The 22,311-nt window shown below is 43.9% G+C and overlaps 1 protein-coding gene across 2 annotated transcripts; it reads right to left on the bottom strand.

Annotated features, from left to right (window-relative positions):
* Positions 1 to 207: 207 nt before the first annotated feature.
* LOC123148656 (sodium/calcium exchanger NCL2) lies at positions 208 to 5,882 on the bottom strand. Of its 2 annotated transcripts, XM_044568140.1 has the most exons (7): positions 5,148 to 5,718; positions 3,965 to 4,153; positions 3,347 to 3,528; positions 2,815 to 2,960; positions 2,460 to 2,727; positions 2,083 to 2,385; positions 208 to 777 (listed from the first exon to the last, which is right to left on the bottom strand). In XM_044568140.1, the coding sequence occupies exons 1-7, from the start codon at positions 5,524 to 5,526 to the stop codon at positions 529 to 531; spliced, it is 1,716 nt and encodes a 571-aa protein (XP_044424075.1). In that variant the 5' UTR covers positions 5,527 to 5,718; the 3' UTR covers positions 208 to 528. The 2 variants fall into 2 exon arrangements, with proteins under 2 accessions (XP_044424075.1, XP_044424074.1); XM_044568139.1 differs by having other exon boundaries at positions 2,460 to 2,960; positions 5,148 to 5,882.
* Positions 5,883 to 22,311: the final 16,429 nt, after the last annotated feature.

The following is a 22,311-nucleotide window of genomic DNA, read 5'->3' as shown; positions in this document are numbered from 1 at the left end:
CAAACAATCGACCACAGTATTGAGGATATGGCAGCTGAGCTTCAAAGAAAGTTGCAAGCCTCGCACCGACCTGGACCTAAGCACTATTATTATATCAACAAAATCGTTAAAAAGAAACATAACAACTCAAAACATAAATAGATAAACATACCACCTCAAAATATACAGCCATGTATGAAAAAACCCACTTCAATATGCAACCACGCATGGATAAAGACTTCTCATTCAGTTATGTACTTATGTTAGTTTGTCAACTGATGTTTAACAACTATACAATAGATTCATGTTTCGTATGACAAATCTCGATGAACTATACTGGAACCAATTCCTGCAGCAACACACGCGATATCATGATCACAGAGTTCATCTTCACTTATTAGTGACGGCCCCAAGTATGCAATATGTCAAAGCCATAGTCTGCATCCAACCGGAAACACGTACCAGACTGAGGTTTACAAACAGTAAGAGAAGTGAGCCATGCCGTATATCAGACCTATCAACTAATCACCATTCAGTTCAGGTTCAGGTCTACGACCAGCCAAACTTGTAGTCGAGGATGTAAACCAAGACCAGCGACAGTGGGTACAGAAGGAATGCGACGAAGCACGTCCACAGCGGGAACTTGGTCCGGAAGCTGGTGAAGAGGCCCATTATGATGCACACGAGGAAGATGACGAGCACCTCCGACGAGAAGTCCCAGGTTAAGCCCCTGACGTAGACCAGAGCCAAGAACACTGCCAGGCAGAGCGTGTTGTTCATGGTCACTCCACCGTACACCTGCAGTTGAAATGGCGGCATCGCATGAAATTCCCCTTTTGGAACTTTTGAGAAGTACAAATACTGCGGTATCGACAGATTTTTGGTTTGCGATGCTCCTGCCTTTCTTATTTTTAAAAAGGATATGGCCATGCTATTTTTACAATGACATGCTGATGGAAAATAAGATGGAAATATTTCCAAAATAAGCAGAGCCACACTATTTTCATGTGGTCGGTCTTGTATACAACATATATCCATGTACCACTGAAAAAACATGTATCCACGTTCGACTGCAAAGACCAGACAGTGACTTATACGTACTGATGCCGAAAATCATTCAATGAAATCAGATTTTGCACAAAGATCCGAGAGTGACTTGTATGTAGTGATGCCAAAAATCATTCAATCAAATTTTTGTAGTGATGCCAAAAATCATTCAATCAAATTTTCCACACTGCCATTTGAGTAGAATTTCCTTTTGCCATTTGAGTAGAATTTTTTATCATCTGAAGTATGTTTTTTGGTATATCTTCTAGTAAACTGCGCTCAAACCCTTGCTACCATCACGGAATTAGTTTTGTATTAAATCCTTAAAAGTACCCTACGCCTTCTAAGGCTCAGTTTAAGCTTTCTTGTGATGTGATGTGCTCTGCTTCTGTGACTAACGTTTGTACAGAATCTAACATCCATTGATTGTCCTATCACATTTTGTCTCATATGTATCCGAACGGAATAAATATTTGGTTGCAGCTTGACCAAGAAAAAAGAATAATACAGCAAAATGCTCGTATATCTAAAAGCAACTCAAAAACAGACAAATATTTATGCACCATACATCCTATATCCACTTAAAAGAAGCCTGCACAAAACAAGAAAAAATAGAATTCCATGGTAACAACAAAACACCAAGGAAGCCTAAGTCTACAGTATGTAAGAACTTTCAGTTCTTCAAAAAACTGTTTCTAATTTCTTCCACGGAATACCTTGCAATATAAGATTATCAAATAACTAGGCTAACAGTATAGGAGAAATAAAAACAAGAAAAAAATAGAATTCCATGGTAACAACAAAACACCAAGGAAGCCTAAGTCTACAGTATGTAAGAACTTTCAGTTCTTCAAAAAACTGTTTCTAATTTCTTCCACAGAATACCTTGCAATATAAGATTATCAAATAACTAGGCTAACAGTATAGGAGAATTAAAACAAGAAAAATTTAGTGGAGAAGGGAAAAAAACATTGACTAAGAAATCAATCAGAATGAAGGTATTTGTATGACTGCTCCAGTAGTCAACAGTAAACACAAGGTATCCAACAGACATACCTCAGAGAATGTTAGAGACAAAGTGCGTTGCTTCTTTCGGCTGGCAAAGATAATTGCTGAGACAGCCTCACTGGAATTGGTAGCCAAGGGCATCGCAATGAAGGAAATGAAAAAAGATGGTATACTGGTAGCACTTGAAAAGTTGTGCACAGCATCAACAAGTGGGTCTGCAAATGCAGCTGCCATTGCAGTTCCGAGAAGCAAAAGTGAAATGGCCTTGAAGCATGTCCAGGTTGGATTTTCAATAGATTCACCATCATCTTCATGCTTGTCAAGCAGTGCATTATGTTCTTCCCCTGTTGTCTGCACAATTGTAGGATGGCGCAATTTATCTTTATGGACAAAACAACTGCGCAAACATGTGACTACAAACTTACAATGTGAAAATCATCCATAAACTTTTTTGAGTAGGCACCAGAACCAGCAACAACACGCTTAGCTTCTTCCAGCCATCTAAGGACACCATCAACGAATTCTCCCTTTTCAATGGAACTATTCCGAGACCTATCAAAGTCAGCCATGACTTGATCTGTAGCTAGGTTAGTATCCAACTCAATATCTTCAAAATTCACACCAACGATGAAAGCCTGTAGTTCACCACGCCCTATCTTTCCATCATTGTCCAGATCAATTTTGTGAAATAACCTGCCAATTTTTACAGTATTATTTAGAAGATACGTACTTTTTTGGATGAAAATATAGGTAAAAACGAATTGCAAACCAGTGGCATACTTCTCTATGACAGAAACATTTGGTGTGCCATCATCCTCAACAAGGTGACCAAAAGTATGCATTTGAGCATGTTTCAGAAGCCCAGACATTACATGCTTCAGTCTTGAATATTCTAATTTCCTCCTCTGGATCCATGGCTGAAAGATCTGTTTGTAGAGTATGCAAGTATTGTTCAATGGGGCAATATAGATCAAAATAAGATGATAATAAATGTAAGTAGTGTGTGATTGCCCCTTGGAAAATTAATAAAACATATATGAACACATGCCAAAAGATTTCAGCTCCTGACCAAATGAAATGCCTAGAGGAAAGTCAGATGGGTGGTAGAGAGGCATCATTTATTCTTGTTAAATTTCCTTTACCTCCAAGATTTTATAAAGTGTCTTGATAAAAAAATCACGATTTTTTCAGACGAAATGTACATGGCTATACTAGAGAGAAATGTACATAGCTATACAAGAGAGAAATGTACTATTAAAGCAGAAAAGGTGGGAAAGCGTAGGGTTCATTTTCCCATGAGGTCAGTATATACCTGGTACAGGCAATAAGTAAGCAGAAGTAGCACTGCAACTATAAGCCCAAGCAGTAGAGTTAAGCGATGACCAGATTGGAGCTTCAGAATTTGCGGTATCTGAACAACGATAAAGGGGAGAACAGATATCGCCATGATTCTTGCTGCATAGCTGGTCTGCAAATCAGTGGAAACACCAGAGCCTAACAGCGCAGATGTTATTTAGCAAAATATCAGAAGGGGTCTAATGGATCACGTATGCACTGATGCAAGCCATGGAAACTAATTATGCCATAGAAGGTGACTATTCCTAGCCATCATACTGATGTATCATGTCCAAAATTCTGTTTGTGATGTAGAGGTAAAAAGAAATCAAAATTTCTTATACTGCGTGACCCAACAAACACCTATAGTTTCATGAAGTGTTTCCTCAAAATAGTTTCATTAAGTGTAAGCTGAAGAAGTAGAGCCCCTATCTAAACTAGTCTAGTGATGTTGAGCATCACATTGTAACTAAATATACAAAGCTATTAGGTGGTGATATTGTTCAATGATTTGTTTGGAAGTCCAGATGTCAGGTGCATTCAATGATTTCTTAGGTCGGAACCCCAAACTGGAATTTGAGAAATAACAACATACCAAAAAGACTGAAGGCTTTGGTATCTTGGGAATCGATTGTAGTAGAATCCTCTGACAGATCACATTTACCGACAATAACACAAGATCCCCAAAGTATGGTTAAAAGCATGATCGTAGATCCCGCCAGCAGGCCCATTCCGATCAAAACCTGACTTTGAGCAACCTCCTTAGTGCCAGAGAGACCGGAAACTGGAATGCAAGAAACAGACACATTATGCATTTTGCATCTACATATCACTCGAGTGTTCGTAAAAATGGGACAAAAAACATACTTTATTATGTAATTATTTGATGCTAAGTCATTCCAAATAATGACTTCCTTGTATACTATGCATGTTTGCTGAGAGTAAAATATATTATAATGCATACTATTTATTATATATTAAAATTTATTTTGAAAAGGAGGATAACCCCGGCCTCTGCATCAAGCAATGCACACAGTCATCTTTATTATATTATACATTGCATATTAAAGTGACATTTTTTCTTTTTGTCATATCCTTTGGTTTTGGAGAAAAAATTCATGTGGTTTATATTTAATATCTAAGCATTATATTTTTTTATATAATATGCATATTGACATTTTTTGTATGTGTGTGTGGTGCAAATGGCGAAAATATTAGTTTGTCTAAATTACTTACGTGATTAATAATCAATATACTTATGTACTTAAACCGAACATAGTGATATTACTAATTTCCGGCAAAAAAAGAGAAAAGAACGCACATTATTAACAGAACAAAATAAACACTACATGTTGCTCCTTTGTGTTAACAGATTGATTAGTACCCGTAAAAATCAGATTTTTGATTAGTAAAACAATAATAAGGGATTTTTATCTTTCCTTATTTACCATCAAGATTTAAGGAAACTATAACCATTTTCCTAGTTACCTGCAAAAAAAATACTAATCTCTTTCCTATTTTGTAGAAGTAAAATGTCCACAATAGCCCTGCACGATCATGGACATTATCTTAACTAGTAGAGGTAATATCATACTATTAGCCATTGGATGACAAACATTTGATGGTTCCTATCGATTGGGAGCATCCAACGATGAGACGATCCGAAAAGTAAAAGAAACAGACGCAGCGAAGCGAGGAGATGAACAGAGTTTTTTTTTTTGTGAAAAAAGAAAGAAGGAGATGAACAGAGTTCACGGGAAGAAGAAGAACGAACGAACCGAGGATTAGCAAGGCGTCCGGCAGCGCGCCGAGGATGGGGAGGAAGAGGCCGCCGACGATCCCCGGGCCGAGGATCTCGAGCAGCAGTTCGCTGCCGGCGGAGAGGTAGGTGGCGGACTTGAACATGAGGAAGCCGTAGGCGAGCGCGAGGAAGAGGTTGCCCCCGGCCGTCTCCGTGCACGGCAGGAAGCCGTAGGTCATCTCGCACCCGCCCTCCTCCGCCTCCCCGGCCGGCCGCCCCGCCGACGAGAGGCGGAGCACGGCGGCGTCGGACGCGCTCCCCTGCCCCGGGAGACCGTCGGAGGCGAGGAGGCGGCCATGGGCCGCGACGGCGACGACAGCGAGGAGGAGGACGGCGAGGGTACGTGGCGGCGGCATCGGGTGAGAGTGGGATGGAATAATGGCGGCCGCGGCGTGGCACAAGTGGTGGGGCAGAGTATGGTGCGGCTCGGATGCTTGGGCTGTGCCGGCCGGGGTTAAAGGCCGCGCCGGCGCGCGCGAACCCGACGGCTACGTGGATACGCTTCGCGAATGCGGGCAGGCGGCACGTGGCCCGTGGCTGCGGAATTTAGGCCGGGCAGGCGGAATTTTTATCGAAAGAGCGCGTACTATGTGGGGTCCGAGAGGGCTGCTCGGATAAAGAAAAATACAAAATCGAGATTAGGATATTGGGGGAACGCCCGCGGCGCCGGGGCAGGTGTGCAGCCTAGCAGCCTCTTCGCCTTTTCTTTTCTCTTTTGCTGTTGCCATGCTCATGCCTCCTCGTTCACTTTTTGAGGCTACGATAGGAAGTGAGATGCAACGGAAAGCCGGCACCTCTCGATTTCCCTCGAAGCTACGTGAGGCCGTTGGACGTTATCTTTGGGCTACACGATGATGATAACTAGGGACTTGGATATGCCGCCCTTGCACATGTGATTTGGCTGAAGAGACCAAAATAATTACTACTTCCACACGTGGGTTACCCAACTATAAAACGATTCCCGACGCCTTTCAAGCCTAATCTTGTTTGTTTAGATACAATCCGATCTATGTTCTCTCTATATGTGGGCGATCTATGTTCCTCGTCACTAGACTAACTGGACTGTGCCTATAGTGGACACAAGCTTGTATGTTGGGCACTGTTGCCACTGAGGTGATTCACTGTTTTGCATTTATCGGCTCGTGTGAGGACGGGACTTCCCTTCATTTCCGGCACATGCAACCCGCTCCTATAAGTCATGATTTAGTATCTCCAACCACTATCGTACCATATTTCTCGAATGCTATCGGCTCACATGCATTTGATATGAATGCAAGATGGTTATCATGTGCTAGACATGGGGAAATCCACATACCAAGGACACGTCACCTGCCCTTATCAAACAGCTTGTACATTCTCAAAATGTGTAACAGTAAATTGTTCAATTTAACTACTACAACTTGTGCATTTTACGAGTGATATTTTTGTGTATCTTTGTATATCGATATTTTTTGTGTGTCTTTGTATATGAATTCGTAAAGCTTATGGTGTCATGAAGTACTTATCATCATGTGAAAATTTCATTAATCATACACAAACTTAAATTCTTCCAAGTAATCATGTGTCTGTTGTTAGTCCAAAATCTATACTGAAATTATATTAACTTCCATTGTTTTCAGAAAGAATTTATCTTTATGTTGGAGTTATTCCTGGTTTTAGCTATCTATGGATCTCTTAGGTTGTTTGTTTTATAATGAAGGATTGTCCAGAGTCTCAATAGTTCAATGCTTTTGTACATGCCTCCGTTTCGTATGAAGTTTTAGGATCCCGGTCAACAACGATTTTTAGTGGAATCTCATACATGGAGATTGAGGCACACAATAACAGGTCTAAGGGTATATATGAGCATACACCACTATATAGATTGCTCCCTTGAGATCTCCTTTTGTGCCTATCAATCTTAACATATCTAAAAGCTAGAGATGGTGAGGATATATATTCTCTTACATTTGATGATCAAGAATATATGAAATAACAGTGCTACTAATAAATCTCGTGCTCAGCTCTAGTATGTCAACCTAGAGCCACTTGAAATGTGGTGTAACTATGCTTGTTGCTGCAAGTATTCCAATGTGATCACACCACAAGGAACTTAGCTCCACAGTGCTTAATGGAGCAACATCAAGGCAAATTTTGGAGTTCAAAATGGGGGGTGGATGCCATGGACACCGCTAGCATCCTTGAGTTCCAAAATGTCATCTGGTTGCAAGCTAATATCATGGTGGCACCTAGGGATATGTTTCCTAACCTGAAGAGACTAAACTGCTCACACAAATGGATTTTCCAAGAATAAAATGATTCCCAACGCCTTTCAATCCTATCAACTAATGGATCTACTCTCCAAAACATATATGGATGATCTCGATGATCGTTGTTCGACATCACTAAGTAATTGGAACAGTGAGGCTTGGAATGGACATGTGTTTCTACGATGGGCATTGTTATCGTGAAGTGAAGCTACTCCACTACATCGCATTTATGTGCCTTTGTGGATGCATGCTTCTTCAATTCTAGCACATGCCGTAATATCATCAAGCCAACTTTGATATGGCATCTTCAGTTTTTATCTTTATTGCGAAACCTCTTTTATGGCATAGGGTCACATGCCTTCGTTATGCTTGCACCTGCATGAGGATTGTGAAACCTCTACTTTGGCATTACCCAGACATCTCTAGGGTCAGCCAATAACATATTTTCATTTGCTTCTCAAACAGGGTTTTTGGCTCTAGAAGTTGCATATATTTCCTTAGATTGAGATGATCCAAAAATAAAAGTTGTTCGTTTCAATGAAACAAACACATTTTATATTGAGGATTTTTCTATTTGGGGTCATATTGAGGATGATTTTATGGAAGCCAAAAATTAGCATCAACTCATGCTCCCTTTTGGCATTTCGAGTTTGATGTAAATCTAATCTACTCGATAAATTGTCCCAGGTCACAATCTTCCTCGGTGGTACAGGCGTACTGCAGGACGACCTCGAAGAAGACCTTCGACTCCACCTCGTTCCCATTGGCACCCTTGGGATTCAAAGTAACAACGGGGCTGAGGTCCAGGCTTGGGAAGTGGGCCTTCAGCGTCACCCATGCTTGGTGGGCTCCCTCCCGGGCTATTGAGGACTTCAACTCTGTGATCCGGAGAGCAGCCCCTCGCGGGCACATGGCGAGATCGAAGAAGTTGTCTAGGTTGGCTTCCCGGGCCACAAATGCCATTAAAATGGACTCCATTGCCGGCCTTGCACGCGCCACTAGCTCAGCGATCTGCTTCATCTTATCCAAAAGGATGACAACTCGGGTGGTATCCTGGAATTGCACCCACAAATCCCAAGTTGCCCTTTGCTCAGGATCATAAAATCTTTGGTAGAACTCGTGGGCATGGGCCGAACTTGTGGGGAGATCTGTAAAGATATCTATGTCATGACATATCCGAGTTAGCTCTGTATAGCCTCAAGAACCAGATATGCACTGATGGAGATAGGGTTTACTGGTTGCTATCTCGCTAGCCTGCCTTATCTCCTCATTGGTGCTTTCCTGGTACATCTCGACCTCTTGGGAAGGTGTGTTGTTTCTGCTTCACCTCCTCGGCCAGGCCGGTCTTCTCAACCTTCAACTTCTGGTGGAGAGGTACATGGGGGACTTGAACATGAGGAAGACATAGGACATTGTGAGGAAGAGGTTGCCCCTCGCCGTCTCCATGCACGGCAAGAAGCCATAGGTCATCTCGCACCCGCCCCCCTGCCTCCCCGACCGGCTGCCCCGCCGACAGGGGGCGGAGCACGGTGGCGTCAGACGCGCTCTCTAGCCCGGGAGACCGTCGAGATGAGCAGGCGGCCATGGGCCGCGACGGCGTCGACGATGATGACGGCGAGGAGGATGAGGAGGGTACGAGGCAGCGGCATTGAGGTGAGGGGGGCTAGCGAGAGTGCTAGGAATGTTGGCCGCCGCGGCGTAGCACGTGGTGGGGCAGAGATTAAAGGGTGGTGGTGGTGGTGCGGCTCGAATGCTTGGGTTGTGTTGGCCTGGGTTAAAGGCTAGGCCGCCGCACGCGAACGACTACATGGATGCACTTCCACTACTAGGAAAATCCTTACCAGTAGCGCTGGTTTTTTGGCTATTAGTAGCGCGGGCAGGCGCGCTACTGCTACGGCGCTACAACAATTTTTTAGCAACTCCTATACCCCACGCTACTGCTAGTATTTTCCTTTTTTATGTTGTTGTATTCATATTTTTACAGGTTTTATACAATTACAACATACACATACACTGAAACTATATGAAAAAGGAATGTTTCATCATCATCATCGAAGTGGTACAATATAGTTTCATCATATCAACATAGTCGCAACACAAATGATGTCGATCTCATCATCGTCTTGAAATAGCGATACAAGTTAATGATCACATGTCTCTTACATTGTCACCGTAGACATATGTTTCATCATCTACCTAAACTATGACATACGAGATAAGAGCGATCACGATGATCAAAAGCGGTATTATGTAGTAGTTTTTGCAGCGGCGCTGGTTTTGAATCCCCTGTTGTGCTATGAATCTCAAGTAAGTAGCTTCGGCTTCCGCTCTGCTATCAAACCCCTTCTGGCTTCCGCCGGAGAAGCCAGAGACTTGGGCCTGACACTCTGGCCACTCATTATACACAACCGGAACATGCCCTACATACACGGCATACCACTTCTTATAGATGGGGCACCTAGGTGCCTGGGCACCTTGATTATTTTGGAAACCGTGATATATTTAATTAGTTTCCTACTCATTCTTCATGCAAGACTTTCCATATTTATGATTTATTTTTGTTTCCTAATTATTAGGCATGCAAGACTTGCCATATAATAAATCGTATTAATGTTTTTTTATTTGAACTGCCATGGTTATCTAATGCGTGTATTTTTGTTTCCTAAATATCTAATACATACCAACTCGTATATACTTAATATTTTTTGAACTCTTACATATCATTTTTGGTTCCTAACTGTCTAATATGGGCATCGAATACCTACTAATGAAATTATTTACATACGTGATATGTATATACCCAATAATGTATTTCCTAACTATCTAATACTTGTATCCGGTACCTACTGATGATGTACATACACGGGTACGTATATTCCAGGTCACGTAAAATATGGCTGCATATATACCTTGCTATGTAAAATATATACCCAATGAACTCCTAGTGTACCTTCGTAGCAAAAAAAAACTCCTAGTATACCCACATAGTTTATACGACATGGTCACATAAATCTTCTAGTATATACCCAACGAACATAAATAAAACAACATACCCAATGTGTCTGCCCACGTATATACCTGGCTATATGAAAAAGTGTAGAAACTGTTAGGTATCATGTCAACGTATATATAGTAAAATATGGCTACGTATATACTCGACTACATGAATTATGGCATCCATATGTATATGAATACCCTGGTACAAATCTCACATCTGTGGGGTATGCAGAAAAATATGATGGGTATGCATATACCCAAAAAGATATCCATTTTGAAAAAAGCTTGAAGACGTACATGTGTATTTTCCCATGGAGACAAAAGATAACTATACCTTCTGTTCCCAAGACGATCATATACATAAATATCTAATTATGTATATGACTTCCTATTTTTATGTAAAAAAGAAAGAAGTACACGTATAAGAAATAAAGTTGGGGACGTACCATGGAGCATGCATGGCCGGACCATTAATTGTTGTTTTCCCCCTATATTGTTTAATATGGGCATTAAGTGTCCATATGAAGCAATAATTTGCAATATTTCTTTCCTAATAAAAAGCTAACATGGTTGACCCAATACTGCTAATACTAATTACACATGCATACATTTCAATGTAATCCAACGGTTTGTAGACAAGGTGCTTGGGCACCTAGGTGTCTCAATGTAATCCAACGGTTTGGGTCACGCTATTCGTCACCCTACGTGAGGAATAGTTATTCTTCACCCTCCTCTATTTTACCATCAATGCACTGTAATTTTATGTTTCGTAAGTTTTGTCTTATTTCTGACGCAAAAAGGGACCGTAAGAAAATATATAATGACCGTAAAAAATATTTTATGTTATGTAAAATTACAAACGTAAAAACATAGTCTAAAATACACATAAACTGCAAATTTTCTTATCTTATGACCTATATTTTTATTTTCTTATGTCAAATTTTACATAGTGAATCAATAGGAATGTAACTATTTGAATTTGAAACGTAATTTAATTATGAAATGATCGTAAGATTACCTCGGGTGAAGAATGGCTTATTCTACACCCTGGGTGATGAATAGTAATACTATATATATATATATATATATTTATATATATATATTCAACAAAACAGTTATGAAATAGAAGCAATATATCCTATATACTTAAGAAGTTCACCCGCACTACTTGATTTATCTCAACATGCAGCATAGACACATCAGCATCCACTCACATCAAGCCACGTCACACCTCGTGCAGTCCCACTCAAGCCCACCTCCTCAGGTCTAACCAAATATTTAGAAAAAAACAAAATCTTTAGGATTGCTTGAACGTACATGCCTAACTGAAACACAAGACGAGCCCTGACCCATCCTTTGCTCTTCGACTTCTGTAACAGATGAGGCGTTTAAGGAGCCTCCCGATGGATCTTCTTTTACTTCCCCACTCATCTCATCTTCCCACCCCATCTCATGAAGTAAATCAAATCGAGTTGCAACCACCAGAATTGAGATTCAACGACCTCATAATCAGGCCAATATCAGGTTCAATGCTCCTCCACCACTGCGCGGCTCGACGAAAACATCACACGCCCGCAGCGCATCCCGGGCGGCCCGCATCAGCTTTAGATCGGCCATCCATGTCTGCCATCCGTCGTTCGCATGGGCTTCACCCGCCGGCGGCTGCCCACGACTCCTCACCTCGAGCCGGATGGCGCACCACCAGCAACCTTGCCGCCGCCTGTTGTACAACCCTCATCCCACCTTCCTACGCTCTGGTCTGTAGTGCGGCTAGCTGGTCGGCATAGCGTGCTGTTGGAGATGAAGAAGAGGGTCTATTTGTACCAGGTATCCGCTCGTCTCTACCAAACTTACTTTATTACCCATGTGTCATCTGTTCTCCTCAACATCACTTTCACCACCTGAAGTTTTTGTCGGATTTTATTGTAATATGCAAACAAAACTGTATCATGGGTATTAATGTTGCAAGGTAAATGGATAATGCGTGACTATTTCTTAAATTCCATTTACATCATCGAGTCTAAAGGTAACTATTGTTTTATATATATTGCAATTATATATTAAGATTAAATGATCTGCTCTGCTGCATTTCATTCATAATAATCTGTGCATTGAGTTTTCTTTAGAGAAGTTTGGATCTTTATTTCCAGGAGCAGTCAATTGGTCGATCTCTTTGTGTCTATTATATGTCAATCTTCCAATAGTGTTTTAATTAAAGAGAGAGGAATGAATGAAGCAGAAGATTGATTAAGTTCAGCAAAGGCATCCAAGATTGCTCTCTTCGTGGTCAGAATCATTGCCACATCCATGGTGATGGCCGTGCACTCTGCCCGGACACTTTCTGGTAAGAAAATGACCGGTAACATGTTATAATAGTGGTGTGTTATTTTCTCATTGATTGTTATCAATGCAGTGTTCATAAAGAGTAAGGTCTTATTTGGCCAAAGTAAAAATTTGAGAGTCAGGTGTCATGAAGTTGTGATACAGTTAGCTTATTGTGATTGCTTACCAAATGTTGGTAAATAAAGAATGGAATCCACAATATTATGTCATACGTACATTTATCAGTTTGCATGGATTAGTGTCTTCTTTTCATGAATATTCTGTAGGGCACTCATCTGTTGTGCTAATGTGCTATCTGCCCTTGCTTCAAATTAGTGAAAATCAGTCGCTTAACTAAAAGTATGTCAAAATAATACCTTTTCCGTGATTATTTGGCAGTTGCTTGCATGTAATTGCAATTTTGAACTGCATGGATAATTTGGATCTCAGTGCTTTCTTCTGTATAAGTTCTCATGCTATTCTTTAATTATGCACTACAATTTTTTTACGTCTATCTTGGAGAATTGTTTAATTGCTAATATATGTCTAATTTCTCATGCTTTTTCAGAAATATTACAGATGTCTAATGGCATGACACCTGCCAAGTGGTTGCCAAAGTTGAGAAGCAGGCCGTGTTATATGTATTAGTCTCTTTTCTTCCATAATAAGGTTTATTTTGGTGGTAGCATGAATTTTGTTCCTCCCAAATTAGGCCTTTCACTGTGGTGTGTTGTACTCACTGACGAGCAGATCATTTCGCTCGAATTTGGAATTACGTTGTTCATTACAGCTATTGGCATGTACATTTGTAATTGCCTCATCCAATAGGTTACTGGGCAAGTGCTCCATGCAATAGGTCATTATATAAAAACTAAAGTTTGTAAACCACTGATTGATACACATTTTTAGAGTTCATGACAAATATAGCAGCATAGAAATTCTATACATGGTCGTCATAAAATATATAGTGGCAGTTAGTTGCATTCTAACTAAAATTTTCATTCTTCTGTAGATGAAAAAATAGTTCACACTGATGGGTGACGAGGATGGTTCTTCATATGGAGTGCTAAGGATCAGGACTAACTGTAACGTAGACACAAATTTTTGTATTCGAAGCACTTTCTAATCTACTTAGTGTCACTTCCTTTGTATTAAGACTCCATATGCATTAGATTCATTATGCACAAGCGGCAATCCCTGATACACTGAGCAAATAGTTTCCTTTATATTATTATGTGTTACCCAACATTATATAACCTTCTCTATAAAATATGTATTTATGCATTCCCGCAGCAACGCGCGGGGTATCATCTAGTATAGTAAACATAGTTAACAAATTTCATCGTACCGAAAGTAATTAACTAGAGCACGGCACCATACATCTAATAGTTTCATCATAGTGAGAGATTCGAAGTTTTGTCGTACAGAAAGTAACAAGTAACTAAACAAAAAAATTGTTTTTAAGCTGTGCACTCTTTTCATCTGTCCATATCCGGAAGGGTGGACCCAAGCTTAGTGAAAGGCGTCATGTCCTAACGCTATAGGGCAATGCGGGTCCGGAAGTCAGCTCGTGATATTGGGACACCGTAGAACATCCCATTCTCTTCGAGGACATCTTTCATGATGATGGATGCAATTTCCTGCTGGATCTGATAGAAATCATTTCGAAGTTGATTATCCGGCACGGCTCCAAAGGCTTCGGCCCATCTTTGGATATGGGTATCAGATGAAGATTTCATGCAAAGTGATTGCACATCCCTTCTGTACTCCATCATTAGATGGATGACGTAGAATCCATCATTCTCACTTCTTGCCGGTTGCTGGATGCAACAGAAGTCAGTCTTGTGGCCGAAATAAAGCCCGACCTTATTTGTTTTTTGCATTCACTACAAAAAAAAGACACATCCGTGACATTTTGGGCCGAACGAATTTTTTTCTGTCATACATATGACACTTCTATGACGATAATTGTGACAAACCCCGGTATCATCATAGATGTGGTGGGCTCCTACTTCTATGACAAAAAATCATGACAGAAAATGGGCTTTTCGTCCTGGGCGGGCCGGAGACGCAGCTGCATGACATTCTTTAGGCCGTCCATGACGGACAAAACCATGGTAGAAGTGAGGGCGAGGAAAATTTTGGGGAGTTCCCGGTTACGGTGGGAAGTCGGGGGCCGAGCGATGCGCGTTTCTCTCGTACACGTACGCACGTGTGTGTGAGGCATTGGCTTTAACTGAACCCGAGCGAGGCGTTGGGCTCTAACTGAACCCGAGCGATTGCACTGCGGGCTACGCGTTACTGAACCCGAGCGATCGATCGATGGCTGTTAACTGAACCCGATCGAGCGATTCCTTCACTACTGCTGCTAACTGAAGCCGATCGATGCTGCCTCTGGATGAACAGTGAGCATTGCGGGAGGGGGGGGGTTGGATTAACAGTTCCCGGTGGGGGTGGATGAATAGGACCCCGTGGTGTTGCCTCTGGATGAACAGGACCCCGATCGATCGAGCCGGTTGGGGCTGGATGAACAGGACCCCGTGGAGGGCTGGATGAACAGGACCACCCCGTGGAGGGCAGGATGAACAATAGACGGTGGAGGGCAGGATGAACAGTAGCCCATGGAGGGGTAGTTGAACAGGAGCCCGTGGAGAGGGCTGGTTGAACAGTAGCCGATCGAGTAGCACGCGGTGGAGGCTGGATGAACAGGAGCCCATGGATGAACAGTCACAGGTGGAGGCTGGAGGAGGTCAACGGTGGATGAACAGTAGCTCGTGGAGGCTGGAGGGGGTCGGCGGTGGAGATGAATAGTATCCCGTGGAGTCCCATTTTGCGGTACGCCGCACCCCTCCCGATGAACAGGACCCCCGTTTCGACCGTAGCGCTCCAACACAAGTCCATTTTGTCCGTTTTGCGGTACGCCACACCCCTTCCGATCAACAGGACCGCCATTTCGACCGTAGGAGGTCCGTTTCCTCCGTTTTGCGGTACGCCAGACCCCTCCCGATGAACAGGATCCTGTTTCGAACGTGGCCGGTCGAACACAAGGCCATTTCCTTCGTTTTGCGGTACGCCAGGCCTCGTTTCCATCGTCTGTTCCGTCCAAGCCCTCCCGATGAACACGACCACGCATTCCGTTCCGACCCAGCAGGTTGGCTCCCACGAGTTCCGTTGCCTCCCCATGAACACGACGCATTCCGTTGCCTCCTCATGAACACGACGCATTTCGTTGCCTCCCCATGAACACGACAATGACGCCGTTTCTCCGTTCCGACCCAGCCATGTACACGAGCCCTGGCCGTACGTATGCGCGAGTAGGCATTCGAGACCCCGCCCGTATGTACACATACGTGGCCATATTTCTTTCTTGCACCCTGGCTGCCTCTACTACAACACGTGCGCGCCTCTACATCGACCAGTATATATGTACGTACACGTTCGCGACCAGAATGACAACGCTACGTACGCTTCGACCAGGTGGGTCCCGACAGTCAGGCACTTCCTTGCGTGCGAAGATGTAGCTGGTGGGTTCCAGCAGTCAGGGGGGCAAAATACGGTGGCCCCTCCGGTGGAGGAATAATTATTTTGCATGTAATAAGGAGGCACTTCCTTGCCGCGGCCGTGGACCCAGCTGTCAGCCTCTCCACGTACAGTCCACGTCCGATAGAAGTCGTTCCTTGACCACGTTGACCACGCCGCGCCGAGAGCACCAGGGCGGTGGACGACGGCGAGGCCTAGGAAGGGGACGACGCGGAGCCGGGGAAAACGCGGCAGTGGATGCCCACGCGTAGAGGAGTACGAGGGTTCACTGGTTCGCTGCGGTGTGAGGCTGCCGTCGCCGCAGAATAACAGGGGGTGTGGGTGAGTAGAGGGATGGCTTGGCTAGCGGTGGGAGTAGTAGGGGGCGGTGAGGCCTCCGCCGCATCACAGCCGGCCACGGGAGGCAGGAGCACGAGGCACGACCGACACTGGTTTGGGCGGCTGGAGCAAGAAGACCAGAGGTTGAAGAAGCACTACAGCCGTTGGATGGACATCGTACGGTCACTGGAGCTAGAATCATGCATATTGACTAAGTTGACAAAGACCTCCATCCCCATCAACTTAGTAGGCCCACAAGTCAGCCTGCCACTATACTGGGTCCCAGCTAACATAGGGAGTATTCATTTTTTGTGCATAATAAGGAGACACTTCCTTGTGTGCGAAGATATAGCTGGTGGGTCTGAGCTGTCAGCGGCGGTAACTTTTTTTTCGCGAAATAGAGAGGCCCTTTCGGTGGGTCCCTGATGTCAGGTGGAGGAATTATTATTTTGCGCATAATAAGGAGGCATTTCCTTGCGTGCGGCCGTGGACCCAGCTGTCGGCCTCTCCACGTAAAGTCCACTTCAGATGCATGTCGGTCGTTGACCACGTTGACCAGGCCGCGCCGAGAGCACCAGGGCGGTGGACGACGGCGAGGCCTAGGAAGAGAACGAGACGGAGGCAGGGAAGACTCGGCAGTTGTTTGCCACGCGGAGGGGAGTACTACTGTACAAGGGTTTACTGGTTTGTCTGCCGTCGCCGGAGAATAACAGCAGGTGTGGGTGAGTAGAGGGATGGCTAGGCCGGCGATGGGAGTACGGTGGGGCGGTGAGGCCTGCGCGGCAGCAGAGCTGGCCTCGGGGAGGAGGGAACAGGCAGTCCCGCCGACGCCCGTTTGAGCGGCTGGAGCAGGAAGAGCAGAGATTGAAGAAGCACGACAGCCGTTGGATGGCTATCCAACAGTCACTGCTTGTGCGTTAACCTTTTTTTAGGAAAGCCTCAAATCTATGGAAAACGGCATACAACCCATCTGCCATTATTTCTAATAATTTACAACCCATTTGCTAATTATTAAGGTTTTTTTGGAGTCCATATTCTTTTTTGTTAGCATTACAGCCCATATTGTGGCCACGGTTAAAAAATTATACGAAATTTTGCATATTTCGGTGCGGTCCGAACTGTTTTTAATCTCAAAATTTCGACTCATATTCAAACTAATTTTAAAAATAAATGTATATCGATATAAAATTCAACAAATTCTCCACGCATAAAAATTAATGTAATTTCAAATCTCGAAATGAAAAAAAGATATTTGAAACTAATTGCCGGTTTGATGTGTTTTAAAAATGTACAACCCATTTCTCATTACTGATGGGCCATTTTCTCGGCCAGCCGAATGAAAGCTCTCCTCGTCTTGAAAGATTTGCAACCCAACAGGCCTAAAGCGACTTACTTGGCAAATCACAAAAAACTGGGCTGTGGCCGTGGACCCACCTGTCAGCCTCTCCACGTACAGTACTCTTCCGATGGAATATCGTTGACCACATTGACCACGCCGCGCCGAGAGCACCAAGGCGGTGGACGACGGCGAGGCCTAGGAAGGGGACGACACGGAGCCGGGGAAGACGCGGTAGTGGATGCCCACGCATAGAGGAGTACGAGGGTTCACTGGTTCGGCTGCGGTGTGAGGCTGTCGTTGCCGCAGGGCCTGGCTAGCGGTAGGAGTAGTAGGGGGCGATGAGGCCTCATCGGCAGCACAGCCGGCCACTGGAGGCACGAGCAGGCGATCTCCCCGGCGCTGGTTTGGGCGGTTGTTGCAAGAAGAGCAGCGATTGAAGAAGCAGCAGGACCGTTCGATTCAAATCCAATGGTTACTGCTGCTAGAATCATTTGTTGACTAAGTTGACAAGCCCCGCGTACGCGTCAACTTAGTAGGCCCACAGGTCAGCCTCCCAACCGATGCGCCCCAGATGTTAGTGGGAGGAATCATTTTTTTTCGCGTAATAAGGAGGCAGTTGATTGCGTGCGGCCAGGCCAGCAGAGGGAGTAGGGTGGGCCGGGGAAGTCTGCGCGGCATCACAGCAGGCCACAAGAGGAGGGAGCATGCAGTCCCGCCGGCGCTACTTTAGGCGGCTGGAGCAGGAAGATCAAAGATTGAAGAAGCACGTCGGCCGTTGGATGGACATCCAACACTAACTATTGCTAGAATCGTGTGTTCACTGACAAAGCCTTGCGTAAACAAGTCAGCCTCGAAATCTGTGGCGTGTACAACCCATTTGCTATTATTTTTATAATTTTTACTCATTTTCTAATTCATATGGAATTTATTGCAGCCCATTTTCCATTTTTAGAATTGCTGGCCATTTTCTGGTCAGTACCAGGGTCAAAAAATTAACTAAATATGTGGGAAATTTTGAAAATTCACAAATTTTTGCCGGGGAACGAAATATTCTTAATCCAAAAATTAATAGCCATACTAAAACAAATTTAAAAATAAATTAGTACTATGTCATGTTAAATCCAATGAAATACGTATAAGATATCAGTGAAGAACAAAAATAAAAAAAGAAACTTATATCCCATTTGCTATAATTTTTTTAGAATTTTCAACCCCTTTTGATATTACTTTTAACAGACATTGACCATACTCTTAAGCCAGGCCGGAATGCATCCCTCCTCGTCTTGAAAGATTTGCATCCCAGTAATACGGAGAAAACAAATAGGCCTAGCTTGGGTATTCTTCAAAAAGAAATACTGGGCTACCTATTTTCTCAAAGAACTGGTGCATGAACATTTAGCTTTATTTATTTATTTATTTACTTATTTATGTTTAGGGGACCATGAGCATGTACCTGGGCCGGATTCATGTGAGAGCCTCCCTTCCAGTTAATTATGGGCTTCTCTATTGGGCCTTCATCAGTGGGCTGCATGTTATCAACAAGTGGAAAATGTGTTTTGAGTTTAAAAAAAATGTGTTCCGTACGATAAATAGTATGCGCTACGTACGGTACGGGGCACTAAAGGATCGAACTATGCAATGACTTCCAAAACATTGTGTTTGTCGTTCTGACAACACATTTATTCAACCAACAGACGAAATATACTATTGATTGTACATTGAAAACAGCAGCAGCAGCAACCAGGGCTGGGGCTGCAACAGAAGCAGTAAGCAGGCCAGAAGAGTGAAGACGCAACTCTCTCTTCCAAACCAAACATCATCCATCATTACAAAAGGGCTACCAAAAAAGAACAAGTGTATGCATCAAACTAAATAAAGATCCTACTACACCAAGTGTACGCATCTAACTAACTAGCTCAGTTAGATGTTACTATTTATTAAGCTGCGGAGATTGGATGACGGCTTGAACCAGATGGGTGCCTGACGGGGGAAACTCCAGCCAGCAGGTCAAAGTATGATACTTGTGACCCTCTCTCCTACTTTGGGCTGCAGAGCGTGGCGGCACATATCAGGGTATGGTGCATGCAGAGACGCATGGTACACTATGTACACACAGTTTTGCCTGATGAACGAAACCGCACTGCCATCATGATCCTTGCCGTCTGTTATCTCCTGGTTAATCGGATAATTCAGTCCGACAAACAGAGAGTGTGTACCAAGGCTACTTACTAGCCTTCAGTCAAAAATTCTTGAAGGCCCAGAGAAGCTGGGATCCTGCTCAAAGACCTTGCAGTGACTGTGATTGTATTCCGCGAAACAACACGTCCGGTACGTGTGAACGATCATCATTTCGCCGTCGTCTGATCGAGCCAGGAACCACCTGCAACTGCCATGCCGCTTTTCTTTGAAAGGTTCTGGGATTAGAAAGGATAGGGACACCGGGCGACCTACAACATCATATCAAGTTGGAATCAAATAAAAAAGGGCTCTTGGTTTAGTCAATCTTAAGAATAGCATGTTATGAGCATGAATATTGTTTCAGCAAATGTTGACAGTAATATAAGCAAGCCATCATGATATCATAGGAAAGTAACATACTACTATAACAGCCGTTTGTAGCGATGACTGGAGTAGGCCAGCAATACGTCCAGCCATAGAAGGAGTCAACAGCGTAAATGAAGCCCTTGTGTTCAATGGCATCAGAGAGCCATGGAGGATGTATGATCCTGCGATGGACATGCAGATTTATCCACTTACCGCAGCGACCTGTTAGATAGGCGAGACCGCGGTTGAAGAACGCAATTAGCCTGAAGTCTTTATAATTCACAGATCTTGTGGGCACTTGGCAGATTACAACCTTGAGCAAATCAAACTTGGTATCATGTTGGCTACTGTAAGATTCCGAGTATTCTGGACCGCGGTGCCAAAGCAGTGCAGTGTTAATCGAAGGAAGGGGGATCAATCGCCGTGTGTAGACCTCCACGAGCATCCAGCTGCCGCGACCATCGACGAGCACCATCCAAGATGTGTTCATGTCGACCCAGTACATACCGTTAATGTAGTTGAGACTGACGGGGATCGGATCGCAGTCAAGGGGGTTGATGCTCGCCACCCTACGATCGCTATGCTGCGTGACACACCGTTTCTGAAGATCAGGCAGCAATAGAGAGCAAGGAGCTAGCTTAAAAAGCTCCGTCCTGAGGGCTTTGAGTAAATGGTACAGCCCCGACGAGCACGCGACGAGCAGCATGGTACTGAGATTGTCCACACACGAAAGAATGAGCTTGATTACCTCTGTGGGGAGCGAATTCCAGCCACTCTTTTCGGCGGACGCTGCTCATTCTGCCATTGTTAGTGTTTGGGTTTCGGACGAGGGGGGGAGGCGCCTTAGCGGGGATGGAAGATTGGACGAGATTATGTGCGGACAAAGATGGAGAAGCGAATATGTGCTGCGGGAAGTGGACAGGTGATGATGACTACAGCACGCCGCTTGACTTACGAGACACATACCAGCAGTGTAGGGTCATGTCGATGCCAAAAAACTTGCTTAAGTGATCATAGTACTGGTACTCCCTACAATGCTATGCCCTAACTTGCTTGAGTAGAGTAGTAGAGTAGGACTCTGCTCTACTACTAGCACCGGAGGAGTAGTATATTCTAATCTAAAATAGTTACAAACTTCAATGCCCGAGCATGGAACGACTACGAACCGTGCTCAAAGACCGTGTCTACGTGGTGTTTGGACATGGGCGACAACCTCAACGCCAACGGTGCTGCTCCCATTGCACCGTATGTGTTTATGTCCTTCCTGTTCAAAATCGTGGTGGAATTCATGTTTCTACTCTGTATCCTACTACTATGCTAGTCCACATGATTAGTTGCGAACGACGACTTCTTCCCCGACCTTGGCAACCTCATCCTCGATGACATGGCGACAACGTCAACGCCGGCAACCAGTGAGATACATGGTGTAAGAAGCGGTTTGGGAATTTGCATGCCTTTTCCGTACAAAGTACGGCAGAGAAATAACCACAGAGAAGGAAGCTAAAAGTAAACAATCAAATGAGTATTTTTGCATTTGTTTTGCATTGAATCGTTTCACAAGCTTGACTAGTGTTGTTTTTCTACTTTTACAAAAACCGCATCGTAATGTTAAAACGTGCATTTGCACGTACATAAGTAATAGTAGTACTCCCTCCGTCTAGGTGTATAAGTCTTCCCTCCTTCTTGGTCATGGTGCACAACCGAACATGACTTATTGACCTGGACGGAGGGAGTAGCACAATCTGCAAGCATATATCGAGAGAGACGTGTAGTGCGATAGTATATAGTAAAGTTTGTGCTATATGCACGTACTTGCAAAATGCGTATGAATA

This window comes from Triticum aestivum, chromosome 7A (assembly GCF_018294505.1).
Source record: "Triticum aestivum cultivar Chinese Spring chromosome 7A, IWGSC CS RefSeq v2.1, whole genome shotgun sequence".
NCBI lineage: Eukaryota > Viridiplantae > Streptophyta > Magnoliopsida > Poales > Poaceae > Triticum > Triticum aestivum.
Note: the sequence above shows the minus strand (reverse complement) of the source record. Positions and strands in the feature narration are given on the sequence as shown.